At 40.4% G+C, this 23301-nt stretch overlaps 1 protein-coding gene across 1 annotated transcript in view; it reads right to left on the bottom strand.

Annotated features, from left to right (window-relative positions):
• The window catches only part of LOC310747408 (von Willebrand factor D and EGF domain-containing protein-like), a 211575-nt gene that overhangs the window by 43184 nt on the left and 145090 nt on the right, over positions 1-23301 (bottom strand). The window contains exons 22-26 of the mRNA XM_083581771.1: positions 20494-21363; positions 13034-13129; positions 11521-11616; positions 9074-9169; positions 7623-7718 (exon numbers count right to left, since the gene is read on the bottom strand). Of these exons, the coding sequence (XP_083437897.1) occupies positions 7623-7718; positions 9074-9169; positions 11521-11616; positions 13034-13129; positions 20494-21363 (1254 nt within the window). The remainder of the gene's footprint in view (positions 1-7622; positions 7719-9073; positions 9170-11520; positions 11617-13033; positions 13130-20493; positions 21364-23301) is intronic.

Genomic DNA, 23301 nt, shown 5'->3' with positions numbered 1-23301 from the left:
GGATAGGACAGCATGTATTCTTGATGCATTTTCAAGGGGAAAGTGTTATAAACTGCAATGGTCAGATTAGGTCAGCAGAGAATCATATGAAAAATACATCATTAGTAAAGGGATCCATAGCTAAGGTACATACCTTTTTCAACATACCTTATTTAGTTTATATTAAATATGACCAGCCGTTAACCATAACTGGTGAAAATAATATACCATTCTTTGATATCATTTATCAGAAGATGTGTTACTAAAGTGATTGAGGTACATTGTATAAAAGAAAGAGAGGTACCAGAATTCTTAACTAACAGCTGGTTGACTCCTCCCCAAAGGACCTCATGCAGTATGTGAACAGATATTAAGAATGTTCAGAACCACAAACCCCACAAAATTGTGAGACAAGTCGTTCAGTGGTTTTGTGGTGCATTTCATTTGCTATTTTCACTACTGAGCTGTTATGAAATACAATCATCCAAATGTTAAGTTATTATTATTTGTGGGTTGTTGTTTTTTTAAGGCTAATGAGTTCACTACTTCTTTTTTAGGCTTCAATGTTGGCTTTTTCAAGATTCCACCATACCATTCATTGAGGGATTATTTTTTTCAAAGTGCAAAAAAGCTGTCTTCAGATATCAGCCAAAATGATGCACAACATAGGGGACTCTTAACAGTATCCAGCTGTACTCTCCACATCCTCTAAATCAGGCGCTGGGAATCTACGGCCCTCCAGATATTGCTGGAAAACTGCCCCCATAATCTCTATTTGCCACACTGACTGGGGCTCATGAGAATTGGGTCCAACAACACATGAAGGGCCACAGCTTCTTCATTTCTGACCTAAGATATTTTGCCATCAAAGTGTTTTCCCATACCATATTACTTAGGGTGACAGTGGCAGCAGAATCACTAAAACCTCATCCTAAAGGGAGGACAATCTCTCATTCAGATGCAGAATTAATTGCCCAATTGTTTCCCCTGCATGCACCATGGAGGCTTATTCCCATCTACACCCTGCAGTGTGAATGGGCATTCCATCAGGTGTCCTGTGGATATGTACCTCTGTCAAGCTTCCAATGTACATCGAGGTGTCCAGGTAGATTGGCTGCAGATAAATGTCTGCTCATGAGGAAATGAATCTTCTAAAGCGGGTAACATCTGGTCAGGAGGAAATATAGATAGACTAATATATCATTGTGTTGGAATCTTCTAGAACAGGCATAGGTAAACTCAGTCCTCTAGATGTTTTGGGACTACAACTTCCACCATCCCTAGCTAACAGGACCAGTGGCCAGGGATGATGGGAATTGTAGCCTCAGAATATCTGGAGGGTTGAGTTTGCCTGTGCCTGTTCTAGAATCTAAGTGGCTTAGGTAACACATGAACTGCATACTCCAGCTTCTATGAATTAATATCAACTTTAGAGGTCTAGCTTTTGGTGACACCTTAAGTATCCACTGAATGAGCAAAAGAGACACAGCTTTTTCTGTAGTGGTACCACAGCTCCAGAGAGCTCTTCCTATCCAAAATTGCTTTTTTCCATTAGAGATTTTCAGCTCATTTTTAATGTATAACAACTTTCAGTTCGATTGTTGCTAGGTTTTTATATATATATATATATATATATATATATATATATATATATATATGTGTGTGAAACATCATTTAGCCTCACTACTGTTAGTTTTCTACTGCTGATTATATTATGTTTTAATAATCTGTGTTGTCTGAACATTAATGGCTATGTTGTAATCGTTCTTATGGATTGTTGCTGTGGTTGATCATAGGGATGATGATAAGTGTTTAGTTTTTGGCTTGTGGCTAACACCCTTACTCAATATTCAGCACCAAACGTTCAATGAAAACAATGTCACACAGTAAAGATGAGTACACAGTTGTTATAGGAAAGTACTGATATCAGTGGTTCTACAAATTATTTTCAAGATTTGTCACCAATACCATCAGGGCCAGTTGCAGAGATTTTGCTGCAGAATAGTGCTTCCCCCATTCCATGTAGAAAAGCTGAGCAGAGTGACATTTGGGTAGAGTCCTTCACCACATGCAAGGTCAGCAATCTGGTTTAGGGATTGCAGAACAGGCTGCATGACAAAATGACAGCGTGGACTCTACACTACTAAGCATCTGCCACCAGAGGCAGCCTCATCACTTTGCTGAATGGTAGGGATGGCCCTGAATAGCACATTAGACAAGAGTCGTCAAGAACAAATATGTTCAGAAAGGCATGGTTTTCCTGCTACTTTCCAATGAAGATTATCACTCAGAGGCACAAGTACAGTTTCAATGCCATACTGAAGTTAGATCTAAGCTAGGCACAGGATCAGACAACAGTTGAAGCTTCAGAACAACCTTCATCACAAAAGGAAGATTAAACACATGCCAGTAGCAGGCTGAGGAACCAACATCTATGGACCGAGTTCTCATATAGCTGAGCTAATCCCATTATGAGAGAATGGCTGATAATCCCAATAGGACCAACATCATCTACCGGGACCCAAGCAACTCCTGATGATGGCCCTGGGTAGTCATGTGAAGCTAGCAGCCACATTGCACTGGATCGATGCTATGATCTAGTTGAGATGCCTGCAGTGCAGGGGGTGGGACCAGTTGACCCGCAAAGTACCTTGCAACTCTACAAGTCTATGCTGGATACACTAGGAAATGTGGGGAATTTAATATAGTAAGCACTAATGTAGGGTGGGGCTCACCTTGCAAAACTTCCCCTCATACGTTTCTCTGAATCCCAACCAGAAATTACCAATTTTCCTCCAACTAGCTTACTTTAGATGGAGTGATTTGTGAAACTAGTGACTCACATCCTTAATGTATTAACATATTAAGGATGTTAAAAAAAACACCCTTCTCTGATATTTCTGCAGATAAATCTTCTTTAAAAATTATTCAACAACCATATTTGCAAAAGAAGACATTCAATTTTGGAGGGTTTTTTTTAATTAAAAAAAATATTTCGAAAGGTTGTATGGTTATTACTTCACGTCTCAGCATATTATGGGTTATCATACTCAGAGCAGACCCCTTAAAATAAGTGGACTGAAGTTAGTCATACATCCATTCATTTCAGTAGGCCTACTCTGACGTATAACTAAGCTAGAAAGAAGTCTTTGAATCGTTAGAATCATTGAATCATAGAACTGTAGAGTTGGAAGGGACCATGAGGGCTATCTAGTCCAACCCCCTGCAATACAGGAATCTTTTGCCCAACATGGGGCTTGAACCCATGACTCTGAGATTAAGAGTCTCACGCTCGACTGACTGAGCTAGCAAGTCATGGGTTCCTAACTGAAAAGTACAGAGCTACCGTATTTTTCATCCTATAGGGCGCACCGGCCCATAGGACGCACCTCGTTTTTTTGGGGGGGGAAATGAATAAAAAAAATTTTTTTCCTCCCCCAGCCGCGGCTGCTGCCCCAAGCCTTGTGCACACCTGCCCGAAGCACAGGGCACCCTCCGGAAGGCTCCCCGTGCTTCGGGCGACAGGCTGCCGCCCCAAACCTCGCGCGCCCAGCGGGACCTCCCGCCGGGCGCGCAAGGCTTGCGGACACTCGCCGGGGCTGCAGGCTGCTGCCCGCAAGCCTTGTGAGCCCGCGGGAACTCCCGCCGGGCTTGCAAGGCTTGCGGATAGCTTCCTGAAGCCTGGAGAGCGAGAGGGGTCGGTGCGCACCGATGCCTCTCGCTCTCCAGGCTTCAGCGAAAGCCTGCATTCGCCCCATAGGACGCACACACATTTCCCCTTCAGTTTTGGAGGGGAAAAAGTGCGTGCTATGGGGTGAAAAATACGGTATGTCATAATTGTGCATTACTTCGACTTAAGAAATGTCTGTTTAGCTTATGCCAGTCTTTATTTTTTAAAATCCAAGACTTTATAAGAAGGATAAGCATTGTAAAGCCTATATGCCATGTTTCTTCAACCTACGCCAAAAGTATTGTGTATGTTTTCCTCTTTAAAAAACAACCCACAGCTTCACATTGCGGGGGGCGGGGAGAGAAAAGCCCATAGGCTAGAGAAAAAGCCTTATGCTGCTGACCCCTGCTTTAAGAGGGTAATAAATCAATGTTCAAGTAGTGTTATTTCTTTAAAATTGAAGTATGGCTAAATATTGTTCTGATATATAATTTGCCATGAAAGGCATTTTCTTTAAGAGAGCTTTTGTTGTTTGGCCCTGTGTGGATGCTGAATAATGGAATTCTCAGCAAGGAGAATATAGGGAGCCTGTACAGTAACTGATGCATAATCATACATTTTGCTGTCAGCTCTGGCATCCTCTTCATTTTGCTTGCAAGAGTCTGGATAGCATAATCACAGTGTGGTTGTTTGTCAGCAAGCATAAAGTGTTGAAATCTCTGCACTTCAGCTGCCAGCCAATCCAAGATGTGTGATTTACATAACATCCCCCCCCCGCCCTGCTCCAGTGCTATATTTGTTTACACCAACAATCAACATCCACTTTCAACCTGAATGCATTTTATTTAAAATTAAAGACATAGCAAAACAACGATAGAACAAGACTGAATGACAAGAGACATGGTGAAGAATATGTTCTGCCTCGCGCAACGGCAGCTGCCGGAAAAGGTTCCATAGAAAGCTAAAACAAACAAACAAACTGTGGAAGGAAGGAAACGAGACCATAAGCGGAGCACTTCCACAAACTCATAAGTGAACGAAGGGTGATTGTCACCTCTCACTGTTGTGCCCTCCTTGTGCTTAAAGTTCTTTCGATTTAAGGTGATAATAAGAAATTTATTGGTCATCATTTCAAGCTCACTTGATTTTTAAAAATATTACAAAGAAAGGATAATACAGAATACAACAGTGCATTAAAAGTTAGAATAGGGGTCACAGAATCAGAATTGTGGAGTTGGAAGGGACTCCTAGGATCATCTAGCGAACTTCCCTGCAATGCAGGAATGTGCAGCTGCCCCATACAGGGATAAAATTGTTAGAATTCCTTATCCATGATTGCAGTCATGGGATTTTTGTCTATCACATGATGGTATATGTTTTGACTCCACAGAGTGGGAAGTGACGGAGACAGGATGTTTGTGTTGCTGTGTTCCGTGAAGAGGGACTATTGTCCTTTGTTCTTTTTCTTTTTGCTGTCTGATGCTAGAGAGAGAGGGAGCCATATTGCAGTGCTCCATGTGTGTTTATATGTAAATACAGTAGATTAGCCAAAATGCTGAGTTGCTGAGGTCTGTCACGCATGATGAGCAAACTCTGCAGATCCCTAAGTGTGCTGGTGTTGGTTGGCATCAGTCGCTGTGATGTTCAGGCTGAAGAAAGCTTATGAAGTACCCAAACAATTGACCAGGAGGGAGGGAACATGCCAGTCGGGCATGTGTCTCTGCCAGAGTCCTACTCGAGTGTAGGCTGCACTCCTGACAAAAACTTGCAATCTTGGCATTATCAGCAGCATACTCTAACCAGCTGAGCTGTAGTTGCTTGGCAGAGGAGTCAGCTTTCCACAAGTGACTTCCATGCATTTGAGGCAGGGATGGTCTGTGTGTCCTTCTTGATTTGGCTTGCCATTTGGCCCACAAAGCCATACACATGCACCTTACACCTGGTAAGGGTGGAGCTTGCCCAAAGATCACTTTGTGCAGCTCCCAAAGTGCCTGACAACCAGCTGGCTCTTGGGAACTTTTGTAGTGTTGCACAAAGCAAGGGCCCAGCACTAAGCAGGATCACTCCCCCTTCACATCAGCCTCCAAATGATTTGCATCCTTGTGGAGTATCAAATGCATATTTGTGAAGGCAAATATACCCATGGAAACAAGAATAGAAGCTACGGGGGACGGGACAGAAAGCAGGACAAGGGTTAAGCGCTCCTTCTCCTAGCATTTAGGCCTTTCAAATTACCTCTTGCTGAAGTATCCATTGGATGCTCGCACCAGTGCTTGCAATTCATGTGTAGTTCTAGCCTTAATCTAGGAATCCATGCCAAATACACTTCATGGTTACTGAGCAGCCACAAACCATTTCTGTATTGGTTTATTAGTCACAGAAAGAATTTGATGAGTGTCTATTCTAAATCTGAACTATTCTGAACTAATGAACTTTCCATCTCAAAAATATTTCTACAGAAAATGAAAGGAAAACATTCCAGTAAATGTGTAATATTCATAGAATCATGGAATTGTAGAGTTGGAAAGATCTACAAGGGTCATCTAGCTGAACACCCTTCAATGCAGGAATCTTTCATCCAATGTGGGGCTCAAACCCACAGTCCTGAGACTGAGTCTACCAGCTGAGCTATCCTATTCAGCTAAGTTTTCCTCAGAGTCAACCCACTAAAATTGCAGAAGATGACTAAATTAGGTCCATTACCTTTGTTAGGTCTTCTCTGAGGAAAACTTGGTTGACTACCACTCAATATCCTGAAAGCAGTGTAAACTGAGAGAAGCAATAATGTTTAAGTAGGTACAGTTAGCTAAAAGAGAGGGAAATATCTCAGCATTTCACGGTTCTTCAGAGCTGTTGACTGAGAAACCTCCCATGTAAGCAGGCAGAACTGCAACAATACTGCCCGGTCTGCTTTGAGAAATGGAAGCAATATATTTTAAAGGTAGAAACAGCACTTTTTAAATGTACCCTGACCTTAAAAGCTAGATGTCAAACTTAAGGCATTATCTATCTATCTCTCCCCTCCCCACCATTTCTCCCTTCTAGGTTCTTCCAGCCATGGGCTTCTATTTAGTTGTGTATTTTTGCAACAAAGCAAGGATGGTGCTTCATTGTTCTCTCAGCTGAAGGGATAATCAATGCAATATGGGGAATAAGGCAGCTTGCATGGCTGGAGGGGGATTCTGAACTGCTTTTTTCTTTGTCTGAAAGTTAAAAGTCCTTTGGAAATATACAGCCTTTTCATGCCATGTGTGGTTGCTTCACAGTTCCCTCCTTGCCACTTTCAAGCTGGTTTATGTGCGTGTCAAGAGAAGTTCGGGAGAATGAATTTTCGCCTGTCTTAAATTCCCTGTATGACAGACATAGGGAGTTGCTGTGGAATTTGTACAACTGCCAAAATAACAAATCTCCCATAAGACTACGGGAATCAAATGCGAATAGATATGCTAAGGTGTAGAGAGAATTATGACTGATAGGAAGAAAGAAGTAAAGCAAAAATCTTATTAGCTAACTGTATTAATTAGGCTAGAAAGATAGCACAGTGACATTTTAGATGGTCTTAGTCAGAGGCTGTGGATTGGGCTTTAATAATTTTCCTCACTAAGTTTAATGCCATCTAATTAGCTCATTTCACCCTGCAGATTTGCTCAGTTCACTTGAAATGAATTTAAACATATACATAGACAAGATCAGAACAAAATAGGCTTAAGCACTTCCCTTTCTTTGATGCCATGATAGTGCCATTAATACACTGGGACATGGTCTAAGCAAACCTCTGGTAATGGGATGTACCGCCTTTTGTAGTGAGGCTGCCAATATACGTGCCACGATATAAAAATTGAAGATTAGTACATTAATCCAAGCTAAATGTCCTATTTAACGTGCTTGGTAATAAGAAACTTCCTTAGGTGAAAATGCATTTCTAAGGCAGGATATATTTGAAAAGTTAAAGAGAAGTGAAAAAAAACCTTACTTTTCTGACACCTTCTTCCAACATAACCTTCCATGCAGGAGCACACGTTGTTTCTCATACACTGTCCATTGTTTTTACAAGGAGGATTGCAGAAAGCTAATTTGAAAAGGCAAAGAAAGAAAGTAAATGCCTCACTACTAATGTGACTGGGAACTGCAGCATAATCTCTAGGCAGCATGATGCTATGGAGTGCAGTACCAGCAAGGCAGTGCCTAGAATAATATCCAAGACTCCAGATCGGTGTAGCTCACGTTTCCACAGCTGCTTGTTTCTAGCCATAAGAGTTGCTGTGGCCTTGGGGGAGAGGGAAATTATCATGTTTTCACACTGAATTGAGGTGCTGTGGTTGATATGACCTGGACACAAAGGGCTAAAGCCCCTCTCCTCCATGCCATATTCCCAATCCATCTTCCCTCCTCCAGACAGAATTGGTGAAAAAGACAGGGGAAAAAACCCTATGAGGGAAAACTCCATCGCAAATCATTCATTCATGGTTTTCCAAACTTCGATCTTCACCCATTTTTGAACTACAATTCCCATTTTTGAACTACAACTCCTAGAAGCAGGACCAATGGTCAGGGATGATGGGAATTGTAGTCCAAAAGAGCTGGAGACTCAAGTTTGGGAAATCCTGCCTTAGTCAATAACACCACATGAAGATTGTTTTTGGCAGTGTTCTACAAATGCACAAAACAAAGCAGGACAGAATGATATATAGCATAAATTGTATAGTAACTAAAACATCTATGACAGGAAAAAAACTATTGACTGCTCTCACACATTAGCAGGGAGGAGTAAAGTGGGAACCATGTTTCCTGTGACCTGCAAACACAGTCTTTTTGTGATTAGATTAGGTCAAGATTAGGAAAATATGCATGCATTTGTAACCAAAAGTTTATATCAGATGCCTCGCCCCACCCCCATAAGAGAAGAAAAGATCCAGCTAGACTGTTTCTATGGGTGTCAAAGCAACTCAGTTAGTGAAAGTTCAGCCCCTGATAAAGAAGAAAAGAAGAGAAGTAGTTTATAGTCTGTCCTTCTCATTTACATTGAATTTAGATTAATGTGCGTAAGTATCAGGCTATTTCCTATAATTGTGAACATACTGGGATGTGGAATAATAAAATGCTGTCTTCTACACTGTGTAACATTTTGCCAACGTATACTTTGAAGTTCAGTTAATTACACATTGCAAATCCATTTGCAATGGTACATTCAATACATTTTTCACACATTCCACTCTGTTGCAGAAAAGAAAGTATAGAATGTATCACACAGCTTTCAGTTGAGACATTATTCTACACATCCTCTAAACAATATGCTGGCTACACAGTAGGTGACTTGTTCTGGATAAAACTGTGATGCAAGTGGATGTAGCAAATAATTGATGAAGATGTTAAAGTAGAGGAAAGGTATATTTTCACCAGTGGGATTCTATTTTTCCACCTTACCGAATTGACACTGAGGTCCAAAGAAACCATGAGGGCAAGCACACGTATTCGGCCGAATGCAGGTCCCACCATTTAGGCAAACCGGATTGCAAATAGCTGCATACAATTGAGGAGAAATTCATTGGTTAGTACACAACCATACATTTTTATTGCTGGTTTTTCATAAACGATAAAGAATCCTTGTTTTAAACAAGGGTCACGATCCAAAATGGCAGCTAAAACAGTGCTTCACTGTGATCAAGACATCCCCCGTCCATCCCATACCAGCAGTGTGTTTTATTTCTTAATTGTTTTGTAATCTTTCTCTCAGGTGGGCTTGTATTCCTGAGGCATAATGTGCTCCTCTTTGGGCAGTTTTGGATGGCTGATCAGTGGTTTTGCGGGTGGAGTGGGGAAGGGGGATTAGCGTAAGCAAGTTAGGCTTTCCCAGCTTGTTGGAAATGTGGTGCTATTGAGATCTCCCATACGCTGACATAACTTCCATTTGTTCATAGCACATAAGAGGTGTGCATTGCATTTTAGCATTGCTGTAAAGGATTTGAGGAGTCTGTCAAGAAAATCTATAAACCACTTAAACCAGCACTTGTGTGCACAAATCATCTTGGTCTCCTATTGGGCAAAAACACCTTAAGGGAACCCAGGCTTGTTTTATTGGTTTGTGGATCAAATGAGAGGGTTTATAAACATGCATTTCAAGATTTGTCATTTGCTCCGAACAAACCATCTTGCGACAGGCTTAGTAGTTTATATGAATAAGATAATCATTTCAGCATGCATAATCCTCCCTTGAAATCCATGAGCATTATATGTGGGGCAAAAACAATGCAGGACAGCACTCTATGGGCACAATCTAGAGAAAGTAAGGTTCACTTAATTGCCATTGAAACTAATTGTGCTCAAGCACGTTAATAAAAATGTGTGTCTCTTTTATCCCTAAATGCACACACATTGTTATTGCAGAAAAGATTTGCAGGGGCTGAAAAAGACAGCAATCTAACAGTCCCAGAGATTTTCTGAAACCAATCAACAGTATAATAGCAGGAATGTATGGGGCAGGGGGACAATGCTATGCTGCCACCTTCCTGACAGCTGCATTGCTACTGCTTACTGGGGCAAGGAAAGAGTAGTGGCAAGATCAGGACTGCATGGGGGCACTGGCAGGTGCACCAGATTCACACTGCTGCTGCTTCTGTGCAGCCTCAACCTTCCCACCATGCCTGCCCCATATTGTCTCAGCAAGCAGCAGCACCGCCACAGCTGGGAGGCCTGTAGTACAGCACTGTCCCACTGCACCAGACACTCCTGAAAATTTATTTATGCATACATACATACATACAAGTATTTATATACCACTGTATCCGGGAGACATTCAATTTTAAAATACAAAGCACTGTTTGAAAAAATAATAATCAGATAATCATTAAAGTGACTGGTTAATAAGTACAGATAGGGTGAACTTACAGAATCAGCTGTTTGCCACAACCAGCCCTTTAGAACTTTCTTCTCCATTATAACCACTTATTTGTAAGGAAAGGCCTGGTGCTGTAATGTTTTTATTATATGTGATCTTTCAGGTGTGTGTGTGTGTGTGTGTGTTTGTGTTTGTGTGTGTGTGTAAAAACCTCAAGTGACTGGTTAATCAAAAATAAAATTCAATAGCTGGAAATCATCCCTGTGAGCTAAGGAAAAAAAAGTCATCAGGAGATGCCTAAAAGTCAAAAGTGTGGACACCTTCCAAATACCTTCTGGAAGGCCTTTGTAATACAGGGAACAACTAACAGTGCTTCTCTGGATGATCTCAACCATAGAACTGGGATGTATGGGCTCAGGTGGCCCTTACCAAAACAAACAATATTGACAAGTGAACCTCAGGTTCTCTGGAAAAGGGGGAGTCACCAAACACTTCTGCAGGTAGCTCTAGGACTTGTAGAACCAAAGAGAGATGCCCCTATACAACATGCTCTTTCAAGAACTACATGTTACAGTTCCTGAGCTCTCAATGGCATTTCCTATGCACCGGCAGAAGGAGCCAACAGACTGTGACGTTCAACTAGTGGCCAGTGGGAGTGGCACAAGTCCCATAATAGTCAAGGGCATCTGAGATCCTGGAGCAAGAGCAAGAACTACTGATAGGATAGATGTCACCAGATCAGAGGGACAGGAAACGGTGTCTTTTGTCCCTCACTCACAATACATAGACCCACATGTGATATACTGTCAAATCTGGCTATAAATATAAATTAGGCAGCCAGAACTATAAGGAGACTGAACAGTGGAGCTTAAACGATGCCAATTAGCCCTCTGATTTTTCAAAACAGACGACACAGAAGGAGAGGGGGACTCTGCTAGAAGTACATGCTGGACCTAGACAAATGATGGATGGGCAGTGCCTCCAAGTGAGGGTGTTGCACCCTTAAGCTATAAAGGATTCTGCTGTACATCTTTACCTGTCTCACACAAAGGGCTGCTCCATCCAGGTTTGCATTCACATTCATCCGGTGCAATGCATTTCCCACCATTGTGACAATGCCTATTACATACCACTAAAAAAACAAATTAATCCAAGGTTATTTGAGCAAAGTACAAAGTACTGGTTTGTGTTTTTTTGCTTCAAATTGTGCTGATCAAAATCCAGAGCAGCTATGGAAATTTTCTTACCCCATTTGCTACTAAAACTGAAATGAGAATGATATGTCGCTTCCTTTTGTTTCCTGTTGAATTATAGACTTTGAAAGGATTTATACAGGGACACTTTTTAAATATTCCAGTAATATAAGTGCATATAATCCATCCTGGGTAACCTAGTGTTCAAACATGGAGCAAAGAGTGCTATTCCAACACTATAATACACATTTGTGGTTTCAAGGTAATATAGACAGCTTTTGCTCTAAGGCAGATTATTTTGCTAACCACCCTTCACAATAGTTTGAACCTTAATGGCAAAGTTTGCTACTTTTTTATTTTCTCTGAGTATTTTTGCATTTGCTTGCATAGCCTTGAATTCCATAAGCATTATTGTGCACAAGGCTTCTTCTGTTATCAGTGCTCATGCACAGCCAGGTGGGCAGACTTCTTATATAAATGTAATGTGCTTTAGGAAAGCACAGCACAGGGGTGATATTCAAACTTAAATATATTTGTAGACTGTAGCTGCTACTCAGCTGTGTGCTGGTACTGAAGTATGTTTCCAAGCACAATTCAAAGTGTCGGTGCTGACCTTTAAAGCCCTAAACGGCCTAGGTCCAGTATATCTGAAGGAGTGTCTCCACCCCCATCGTTCTACCCGGACACCGCGGTCCAGCGCCGAGGGCCTTCTGGCAGTTCGCTCACTGCGAGAAGCCAAGTTACAGGGAACCAGGCAGAGGGCCTTCTCAGTAGTGGCACCTGCCCTTTGCAACACCCTCCCACCAGATGTCAAAGAGAACAACAACTACCAGACTTTTAGATGACAGCTGAAGGCAGCCCTGCTTAGGGAAGCTTTTAATGTTTGATGCATTACTGTATTTTAATATTGTGTTGGAAGCTGCCCAGAGTGGCTGGGGAAACCCAGCCAGATGGGCAGGGTATAAATAATAAATTATTATTATTATTATTATTATTATTATTATTATTATTATTACTGAAAAGGCCTCTGTTCAGTCATCTTGCTGTTGCTCACCAGGCACTGGTGAGACTGGCACAGGGCAAATGTACCAGCAGAACCAATATGCTGCTCCTGTTGGTGTGTTTGCACAATTCCAACATTACCACCACCACCACTTCCTCTCTAACTCCCAGTAAGCAGCAGTGATGTGATCAAGCAGAGGTCAGATGAACAGCATGGCCTTACCACAGTGTCCACTACTACTTATGAAAACTAAACGTAGGCTGCATTCTAGGATAATGTGTTAAAAATACAGGGATGTCAACAAAGAAAATAATTAAATTCAAGAAAGGCAAAATAAAAACAGATGCACATACATGTTTCACATCTAGGACCCACAAATCCATAAACACAGGAACAGATATTTGGAGTGATGCATGTTCCTCCATTCTCACATGAGGGATCACAAAATGCTACATTAAAATACAGAAAGCAGATAATTAGAGATTTGATACGATATAACAGGTTAGCTACAATCAGGAGCCCCAGTGACCTGCACTCTGTTATTCTCGCATAGCATTTTTCTATATTCCACGACTGCAAAATATGAACCTTCAAGATTTGCAGTAACAGCACAAGTCAATGATTAGAAGAGAGGGCATCAATAGCTGTGTCAGCACCACCTCCTAGTATCTGAAGGTTACACCAGTATTTCAGAAACATTATGAGAGTGCTAATAGCCCATATTTATTTGTTTGTGATATCCGACGTCTGCCTACTCAAGAGTTCCAGGCGAGGAGAAAACAATAACATTAAAATCACAATTGACAATAAATCAATCAGCACCATAAAATTAAGGCCAAACACCAATAAAACAGATGGTAGAAGCAAAAATGAAACATCCCCATACCACCACCACCCACCCCAAAATTGAGCAGAGATGTGCATCTTTACATATCATGTTTGCCCAATCTGAAATAGCTTTTGAGGCGGCATCTTAGAAATGAAGGGAACAATTTAGGATGACGTTAAGGCAATTGTTCAACCACGGGAAGCATTTCAGCTTGCTAGATGGAACAATTCCTCCTTTCTTCACCCAAAACACTGTCCCAGGGGTTCTGTTGGGAACCCCATATGTACTAGGAAACAGACGAATTATGAAAGGGTGGGGCGTTACTGTGAGAGAGGGGGTTATTTTGGGAGGGGGCTATTGGTTTTTGTATTAATTATTTATTTGTGTTTTTATCTTGTGAACTGCCATGACATCTTAAGAAGAAGAAGAAAAAGAAGAAGAGGAGGAGGAGGAGGAAGAAGAAGAAGAAGTGGTGGTGTCTGGTTTCCATCTACCTTGAAAGCCTCAGAAGGACCTGCAGCTTAATCAATTTATTTTTAAGGCATAAACTGGGCTTGTGAAATTCAGCTCCTTCTCAAGTTTCAGGTGCCTGTACTCTGACATATGGGATCCTCCTTAATGAGGGTCCTGGTTGCGTGTGGGCCCCTAAGGCACCCCCGCTGGGAGAGTTGTTGCTGGGCGTGGCCCAAGCCTTAACCATTGGGCCCCAGGGTCGCGCCGGGCTATTTGGGCCAATCGGAGCGATTGGCGCAATTCCTGGGGCCTATAAAAGCGGCAGCACGGCATAACTGGGGGAACTTGCATTGTGTTGCCAAACACCCGCCCTCCCTCCCTAATTTTAGGTGCTGCTGCTGTGGCCTTGCTTTGGATTGGGTTGCCTGCTTTGGAGCAGGGGCTGGGTAAGATTTTTTTTCCATTTGGCAGAGTGGATGTAGCCACTTGGTTTTTGTCTACCCCCTTCGCAATCGTCACAACTTTGTAAGGTTTGGCAGTTAGGCATTGGCTTATTGAAGTGTGTGGGAGGGGAGATGCGGCCATCACCTGCCCCTCCATGAATAAGAGTATTCCGGTAAAGGAATCTGGGGGTCCTGGATCTCGTCCGAAGTCTGCTTGAGGGGCTAGGGCCATGTCAGGACCACAGGAACCCCGGGGTGAGCTTTGTTGGTCTTCATCAATGTTGCTCCCTCGTTTGGTGTTTACCCTTTCAGACTTCCAGTCCAGAGAGTCAGTTATAGTCTGTTGCCAATGCCTAAGCCAACACCGCTCACTTTGCTGTAATCAATAAAGTTGTGGCCTAAATTTTGCCCAATAACTTAAACTAAAATTATGTGTCAGTGTGAAGTTATTTACAGAGGAAGGGCTTGGGGGCCTCGAAACGCAACCATTTGCAAGGTCCTTTAAGTCATTAATATTTTGGTGGACCCATCTTACAAGGCATACTACTACTCTCCTTTAAGGTACAAACCCAGTTGAGAAGTTGAGAAAATACTTTGCAACAGTATTTGGCTTCTGCGTATTGATCAGCATAATTGGACAGTTCTGTGATTCTGAATGAATTAGTACAAATTTTAGAAAATTTGAGTTGCAATGTTCAGTGAAATCCACCTACAGCTTTCCTAAAACAGTTGCAACAAATTCGGCATTTTTACCATTAAATGAAAAGAAGACGAGCATTTTATATAATGCTGCAGATAAGTAACCATCCAAATAATATCATAGTATATATGGTCGAAGCCGCTATTGTTTTATGAAGTGATACAGTCAGTTATATTGGGGTGGGGATGTTCCTGAAAATTGTTAGCTATTTTAACAACTACTGTCACATTGTCCCTGTAAGGCATAAATTTCACCAAGTATTATGTATTTCTTTTCTCTTTGTGAGTCATCTTTCTCTTTTCATCGTATCTTAAATTGTGAAGGGCACTGCATTTTTTCACTTCCCATGCCAAATCACTTCACCTATTATTTCACACATTTATACAGAATATGAAATTAAAAGAAATCTGCTGCTTGTTAGGAAACCAGAGTTGAAAAGTGAACATCCTATTTAGAGAAAACGTAAGAAAGATATATAAAGTATAACAAGCAAGCTGTCACCAATAATAAAAAAATTTTTTTAGTACTAAATGGCTTTCCAAAGCCTGCTCATGTCTCTTATGTGACAATTTTCTTCCCATCCTACAAACTCTCCACAACTTATTTTTTAAAAATAAAATGACCCATTTTTGCTCACATTTTCTTATGTTGGCAGAAAATAGTAATAAGAACATTATTTCAGCAAATTGACAATTTTATTGCAAAAAATATATATCGAAGTAAAGCTTTTTCCAAACTATTTCCACCATATAAGGATTCAATGCTTTATGGTTTCAATGGCCTTTAAAATATCAGGGAGTGATGATATGGTCACCACAATGTTTGATTTCCCATTTTTAATGTGAGAACATGGAAACTGCTGAGTGAATGGGGAGGCATCTCTTGTGAGCCTAAGGAGATTCCTGTTTAATACAAAAACTGCAAGTGACGGGGGTGAAAGGGGGGGCTGAAGGGGGAAAGATATGAAACAAAAGTGATGTCAGCTAAAATGGCAAAGAATAGAGGAAGTTTCTGATCACCTCTTGATACCCCTGCTCAATTTTTAGATCACCACTAATTTTTCATTCAAGATTGGGAAAGCAGCTAAAGCTCATTTAGATTTCCAGCCCAAAGTTTTCCATGCAAAACTCCCCACAGGTTACCACAACGGTCAATCTACACACAATCTAATAACATATATAAAAACGGTTACATATATAAAGCTAATTCTCTTTATATAAGAATTTTGAAACGACAACAGCACATTCATAGAAGGAATTGAAATCCAAAACATATACCAACTGGGATAAACATTTTAGAAGGCTTGTTGAAAAAGGAATGTGTTTAACAGGTACTGGAAAAGCAAAAGAGCATGTAGGTATTAGTAAGTTTAAAAAAAAAAGTTTAAGGATCTAAAATAAATGCATCACATTTTCCATATTATACAAGAACAAAGAAAGTGCAGAAACTCCTGTCTATACTGCTGACTTTTGTTTCTGGATGGACACACTACAACCCAAGCACAGCTATGCTGAAATCATGGAACTGCTTATTGTTTGGGTTGGGAAGGTGGGGGGGGGGAAGAAACAAATAAGTTCTATATCCAGATGGAGATGGACGTGGGAAGTTACTGTAGCATTTCTTATCTTTATCTGCTCAACTGCAAACAACATTCAGAAGACCTGAAAGCTCCAAGATCTTTTCTAGACTTTGGGGGTTTTAAATTAAAAAAAAAATCATTTTCATTTAACTCTTTAATTCACTGTCTTCTTTGTATCTAGTGAGTCTCCCAAACATGTTGAAACCACTACCTTATGTTTGAGTGGCTCAGTTCACTTCCACCCAATTTCTCTATTAGATGATGTGATAAGAATCATCACGTTAGTCCTGTAAAACTATAAATGCAATGTGCTCAAGGACTCAGATAGTGTGAATTCACTGAACTAAGTGTAATTTACATCGAAATAAACTTGCAGATCTTTAAAAATCACTTTTATTTTTAAAAAATAAAACACCAGGCCATATTTGCATGCCTCTCCTACATAGCATCTGGGATACTCGCAAAAATCAGTGCTGTGTGGTTGCACTTATTTTGGCATTCAGAAATACAAACAGCTTATGTAAAATAAAATAAAAATTAACGGTAGATTTATTACTGAAACTATGATTAGCATAAATGAAACAGCCTATGCAACATTCATCTTGTTACTCTGGATGCGTTCTGATGAAGGTGAAGCTGCATTCGGTTTTTTTACTTCACCTAATTAAACAATTAAGGGAGATACAACCTGTTCAAAACAGACCACAGACGTCATTAGAGAGTTTCATGTAATTACTGATCACAGTCCCATCAAGTGCTGTTGCTGTGCAATCACTATTTAAAATGGATGTACATGAACAAGAGTGGTGCCTGGCAGATAATAGCCATAGTAAATTATTTATCAACATCTAGAATAATTACATGATAAAATAAAGCCTGGTGTCTGGGGCCTGCGGACAAGCCCAGTGATTCTCAACATTAACTGCATATGATATGATTGAAGGAGGTACTCTAGATTATGTGGTTTATGGACTGCGGCCTATAATAAAAGCTAACACAACTGTGGCAAATGGATGGCAGCCTTTGTCCAATAGAGGTTGCTGTTTCTAATAAGCTTGAGTAAAGCGTACCACAATATTTTAAGAACCATATTAGGCAATGTAAACTTTGAGGCATGGCAGCTCAAAGCTGTCATGAATACAGATGAGAGGTGTGAGGCCCATTTGATTAAGACATTTGAATTTATTACTGAAATTTAAACTAGTAAAATACTAGCGTTAACATTTTATCTCAGCCATGAAAAGTTGCCTCATTTTAATCTTCCTTTGGGCAACAAAGCCACAGTCATAATCTTTGTACATCTATCTGGATATTCCATTGTAAATATGCCACTGGTATAAATCTCAGGGGAGAAGAATTACATACAAAATACAATTATTTCTTGCATGTATTCATAATGATGAAAAGTTAATTTTGTCAGGCACAAGTGCTACTCAATGTTTAGCATTCTTATCCTCAATTTATTCCCTCCACAAGACATTTATTTACTGTATTCTACAGTTCTCTGAAGGCCTCATTTGTCAAGGATAGTACTGTAGGATTTTGCATTACTTTATTGTTTAACACTCTAACTACCTCAGCACCCTGGCTCTCACCACCAGGAGTTAGCAACTACTACTACTACTACTACTACTACTACTACTATCCTTAAAGATTAGCTTGTTCTAGCAGACACAACAAAATATCCAATCTAAAATATTCTGCAAACCTGATTTTTAATATTCACATTTTGACATGCAAAAGCAACAGACTCCACCCCGAGCTATCACAAAGTCTGCCACCTGGTACCTCAAAGAAGAAATGTCTGTCCGTGTCCTTGTAATGAACTGTGCTTAAATGCAATGTCTGAAGTGGGTTTAAAAAATGGAAATGGGATTGCTAGGCCAGACTCAGTTCTATCAGCCTGAAAGAAGTGGAATGGTACCCAACTTTAATCACAGCTTAAAATAAGGCTTGTTTTATATTTTGTTGGTTCTTTGAGAAGCGTAGATACACACAAGCACTTCATGTCATACAGAAAGAAAGAAAACGGCAGGAGCCTTTTCCTATTTTTTATTCAGTGCAGCACATATTCTGGTGCACTGCGCTGTATTTCAGAAGCACTACGGATACCTCACTTGCAGATCCTGCATAGGTAGAATATTCATGACTCCTTACGCCCTAAATCAGTGGCAGCTACCCAAGATATGACACGAGTGATACAATTAGTAACTATTTAAATGCTTTTTAAAAGAAAGAATAGCAGGCACAGAACAGAACCCTAGGTGGTGTGTGTGTGTGTGTGTGTGTGTTTGGTTTTTTTCCCTGTAACAATTTTATAAAATTCCACTATCTCATGATTTGGGAAAAATGCTTCTGTAATTCTGGAAGCACAAAACTGGGGGGAAGGGGAAAGGAGGAGAGAGAAAGAAAGGGATTTGATGGCATGCGAGAACGAAGAAGGGTCAGATAAGAGTAATGTATCTGTGGCGGCAGTTGCTAGCACAGAAGGCTGAAGGAAGGTGGGAAAAGGAAATTTTGAAACAGGGAGTTTGGTTTTTGTTACCAGATTAATTTATCTGAGCCCAAGGATTTCACACACCAGAAGGTCAAGTGGCACATTGGGGAAATGTTTGAATGTACAGTATGTGGCATGATTAGGGTCTGGTGCTATTTTTCTTCATTTCTGTAAACTTTGAGCTTTTAGAAACCAGTGAAAGGTTTTAATTGTGTGGAAGGCTTCTAGTGTGGGTGGATGATGGATTGTCTTTATTTTAAAGGAGTAGACTTTTGTGCAGTTGGGAATATAGTTTGGAGACTAAGGATTTCACATTGTATGGAAAATCAATGGCTAAATTTGGGGAGCAAAAAATAGTGCATGTGTATATGTCTGTCTGTCTATATAATTTTACTAGATGTCGCTGTGTTGGTTTTGACACTGATTTTGTTTCTTCTATGAATGCTGAGTGTCTAGGGGGAAGGAACTGGTCCATTATTTTCCTGCAGTAATTTAACAAACAATAAATAACCCTCATGGTCAATCTTAAAATAAATAAAAAAGCAATCTGTATTAATTCAAAAGGGACAATCAGCATATGCTGATTGAAAAAACCTGTCACACAGTTTTTTTAAAATGCTGAACTGTATTTTGTAAACTAAAATATTAACTATGAATGAAAAAGTACCTCACAAACTACAGTGTAATTTGTTTTAATAGAACAAGGTAACAGAGATTAAGTAGTTAATAACCAAATATACAAAGTAACCTATTAGCACTTGCTATGGCCATGAATAACTAGCATCTGACTTATAAGCATCTATTTTCAGGTGCATCTATGAAAACTTGAGATAGGCAGTGGTAAACCTGCCTAATATATGGGGTTAGACAAGTCCTAGGAACAGCAGGTGAAGAAGCTACATTTCTTGGGCAAATAGGTTTCCATGCATATGGAAATTTAATTAGATTAATAGCACAGGTTATTTAATAATAAAATGATGAATTTAATTTGCAAGAAGAATTTCGAAAGAGGAATATACCCAGTCTCCCGTAATTGTGTATAACATTATTTCACCGTGCTCCTTTAAATTGTCTAATTAATGTGCTAATTTAAGCAGGAAAGTTAATCATCTTTTTCATAATGCAACACAGTGATTATATCTCTGGAGACATGTATATCAGGTCATAGGACAATTATCCCCTCCTCACCTCCAGACTACTAGTGGAAGATTTTAAAAGTTAAGTTATAATTTGTTATATAAGTAAAACACCAACCCAGCACTTGAAATGACTGAAATATTAACACAGGCACTACTTTCTTCCCGTCTCTTACCTTGACATTCAATTCCATCACCGCTGTATCCAAATGGACAGGGCCCACATCTGAATTCCCTGTCCTTTGTTGGCTCACAAAGCACACCACTGAAACATGGTGTATTTGCACAGGTGACTTTCTTCTCAAGTAGCAACCTATCAATTGGTGTGGAAAGGCCCAAATGATTGGCTGGGGAGGCATGAGGCTTTCTGCCCCAAGATGTCCATACTGGAATCCTTGTTTTTGTAGAAGCCCCTGCTGGGCGGATGGGGCCTTGTGGGGTTATACCAGAAAAAGTAGCTTTCAGATGGGATGAGGAGGCCAATGGTGTTGCTACAACAGAAGTACCTGGGCGGCCTGCTTTAAAACCAAGAGCAGATCTAGTGTGTGAAATCCCAAGAGACTTTTTCCCAAAAGACTGTCCATCAAATGAGGTATGAGTCTGCAAATCAGCATGTGGCCTTGTATTTAATTTCTGTTGAGTGGAAACATTTCTTCTGGCAAGTGACTGGGCATGACTCTTATAGTGTGATAAGATTTGGGCTGCCCCTTGGTGAGTTGTTTCATGGTGCAGAAGAAGGCTCTGGGTGCTATTTTTTGCTTCATCTAATGAAATGCGTCTGTGAAACAGTTTGGAATTCAAAAGCAGCTTCTTCACAGATGATGCCTGAGGCCAAGGTTCCACTCTTTCACTGGCTAGTGGTTGAATATCAACAGTGATAGGATATCGAGCTGTAAGGAAAGTTGTTTCTGGTTTGGAGATGTGAACTTCTGAGAGTCTTGAATCAGTATTATTTGATTTCTTTAAGTCATCTTGAGTGGAAGAAACCTTAACATCCCCGGCGACTTTCACTGGTACGTCAGTCACACTTTGGGTGGACCTTGACACTAAACAGAAAGAAATACAGATCAGTAACAGGAAGTATTTAACATTTGCTAGTGGCATGGACAGCCTTGACATGGGAGATATGTGGTCAGGATCTCTTGTGGGTTTGATTGGGGAAGTGGTGCTGTGGAGAGATTGTAACCCTTTCCTCTTTTGCCTATCAAAATCCTTCCTGAAGGAGGGGGAAATAAGTAAGAGTGATACAGGTTCTTTCTTGTATGTCACCCCATTCAATCTAACTTAATAGCATCTTGGAAGGGGGAGAATTTCTATCAGGAAAACAACTGCTTTCTCAGTATACCTTTCCCCCTTTTCTATAACACACATGTGAGTGTTAATTAGTAAAATAAAAACTTGAGTGCAAGAAGGTGGTCTATTTTAAGGGTTAACCTCAGCAAAATGGCTTGAGAAAGATACTAGAATGCACCTTCCAGCTTTGCATACCAGTTCAAATGATCACAATTATATAAATACACTGTAAAGGATGTTGTCAGGATGATCTTTTACTTAGGACCATAGGAATCTAAGTGAGAACATTGTAGCCCAATATTGTCAACACTGAATGGAATCATCTCTCTAGTATTCAGACAGGAGTCTTTCTTAGCCCTTCCTGGAGATGGTGGGGACTGAAACCACCAGTTTGCGTGCAGATGCTCTATCACTGGGCTATGACTTTACCAGATTTTGATGTGTTTGCAAAAATAGTGCATATGATAAATACCTTTTTGAGACCTAGAAATGGATGCTATTTCTTAATATACTCTTTACTGTCACCCCTCTCCATGGGAGAGGCCTTTCCCCATCAATACCACCCCTGCCCTCCCTTTCTGAATAAGGCTACAGACTTTCAAGACTGGAAGAGCCTTACAAAATCAAGCTGCCATTCAAAAGCAGGCTTATGCATGCATCAGCTCTCTTCTGCATAGTACTTTCTCCGATTTAATGCATAGAATCGGCACTGCAGTGAGCCAGTAGCACATCATGCAGAAATAAAGGACAGTGGAGGTCCTAGTGCTACAATGGATTCAGAAAGAAATTTTCTCCTACATCAGTGTTACTGACAACAGGCAGTCCTGATTCCTTACCAAAGTCTTTGTATGTTATTTTGTTTTAAACGTCTACTCTATACGTTTCCCTATAACCATAGGGGGCAGCTTATAGCATTAATGCACCACAAAATGGAGCTGTTTGGGAATATCCATAGTGCAGTTGGGTCTTCACCACTGTGTGCATTATAGAGATTGCCTAGTGAGATTTTGAACTGATGAATAAAATGCAATGGGAACCATAACATGGGGATGTCTGTTGAAAACTGCTAGTGTTGGAATAAATTTCCCGTTTCCACTTCCATTTAATTTTGAACTGTACTTTTGCCGGCAGGATAATCACATTATTTCTCATTTGAAGCACTACATAATTTACCAACCCCTGAGAAGAAAGTAGGTTTCGTTAATAGAAATTAGAATCAGGGCAGCATTTTTTATTTATTTCTTAAAGTGGCACTTTTTGTCTAACAAAGAAAGGTTGAAACTGCAAGGTTTGTCTAAGGTCATGGTTCATATCTTCAAATCGTATTTCATGCAATCAATCAATACTTTTAAATCTATATACCATAAATCTATATGCAGAGGTGGAGCTGGTTAGACCTATTCATTTTGCTTATTTAACCTACCAAGTAATTAAATATTGGATTGGATGGGGGGAAATACCAATGACAGTGTTCAAGGTCAAAGTTGACTTTATATTCCTCTCCACAAAGTGTTTTGCATATGCACTACCAAACTAGATTTATTTCCTTCCTTCCTTCCTTCCTTCCTTCCTTCCTTCCTTCCTTCCTTCCTTCCTTCCTTCCTGTGTCATGCATCTTTGGAAATATGTAAGCAGAATGAGCTACAGCTGGAGTGACTTCCTCCTAATACGAGTATTTGGTATTATGGGGA

This window comes from Podarcis filfolensis, assembly GCF_964270895.1.
Source record: "Podarcis filfolensis genome assembly, chromosome: 1".
Classification (NCBI taxonomy): Eukaryota; Metazoa; Chordata; class Lepidosauria; order Squamata; family Lacertidae; genus Podarcis; species Podarcis filfolensis.
Note: the sequence above shows the minus strand (reverse complement) of the source record. Positions and strands in the feature narration are given on the sequence as shown.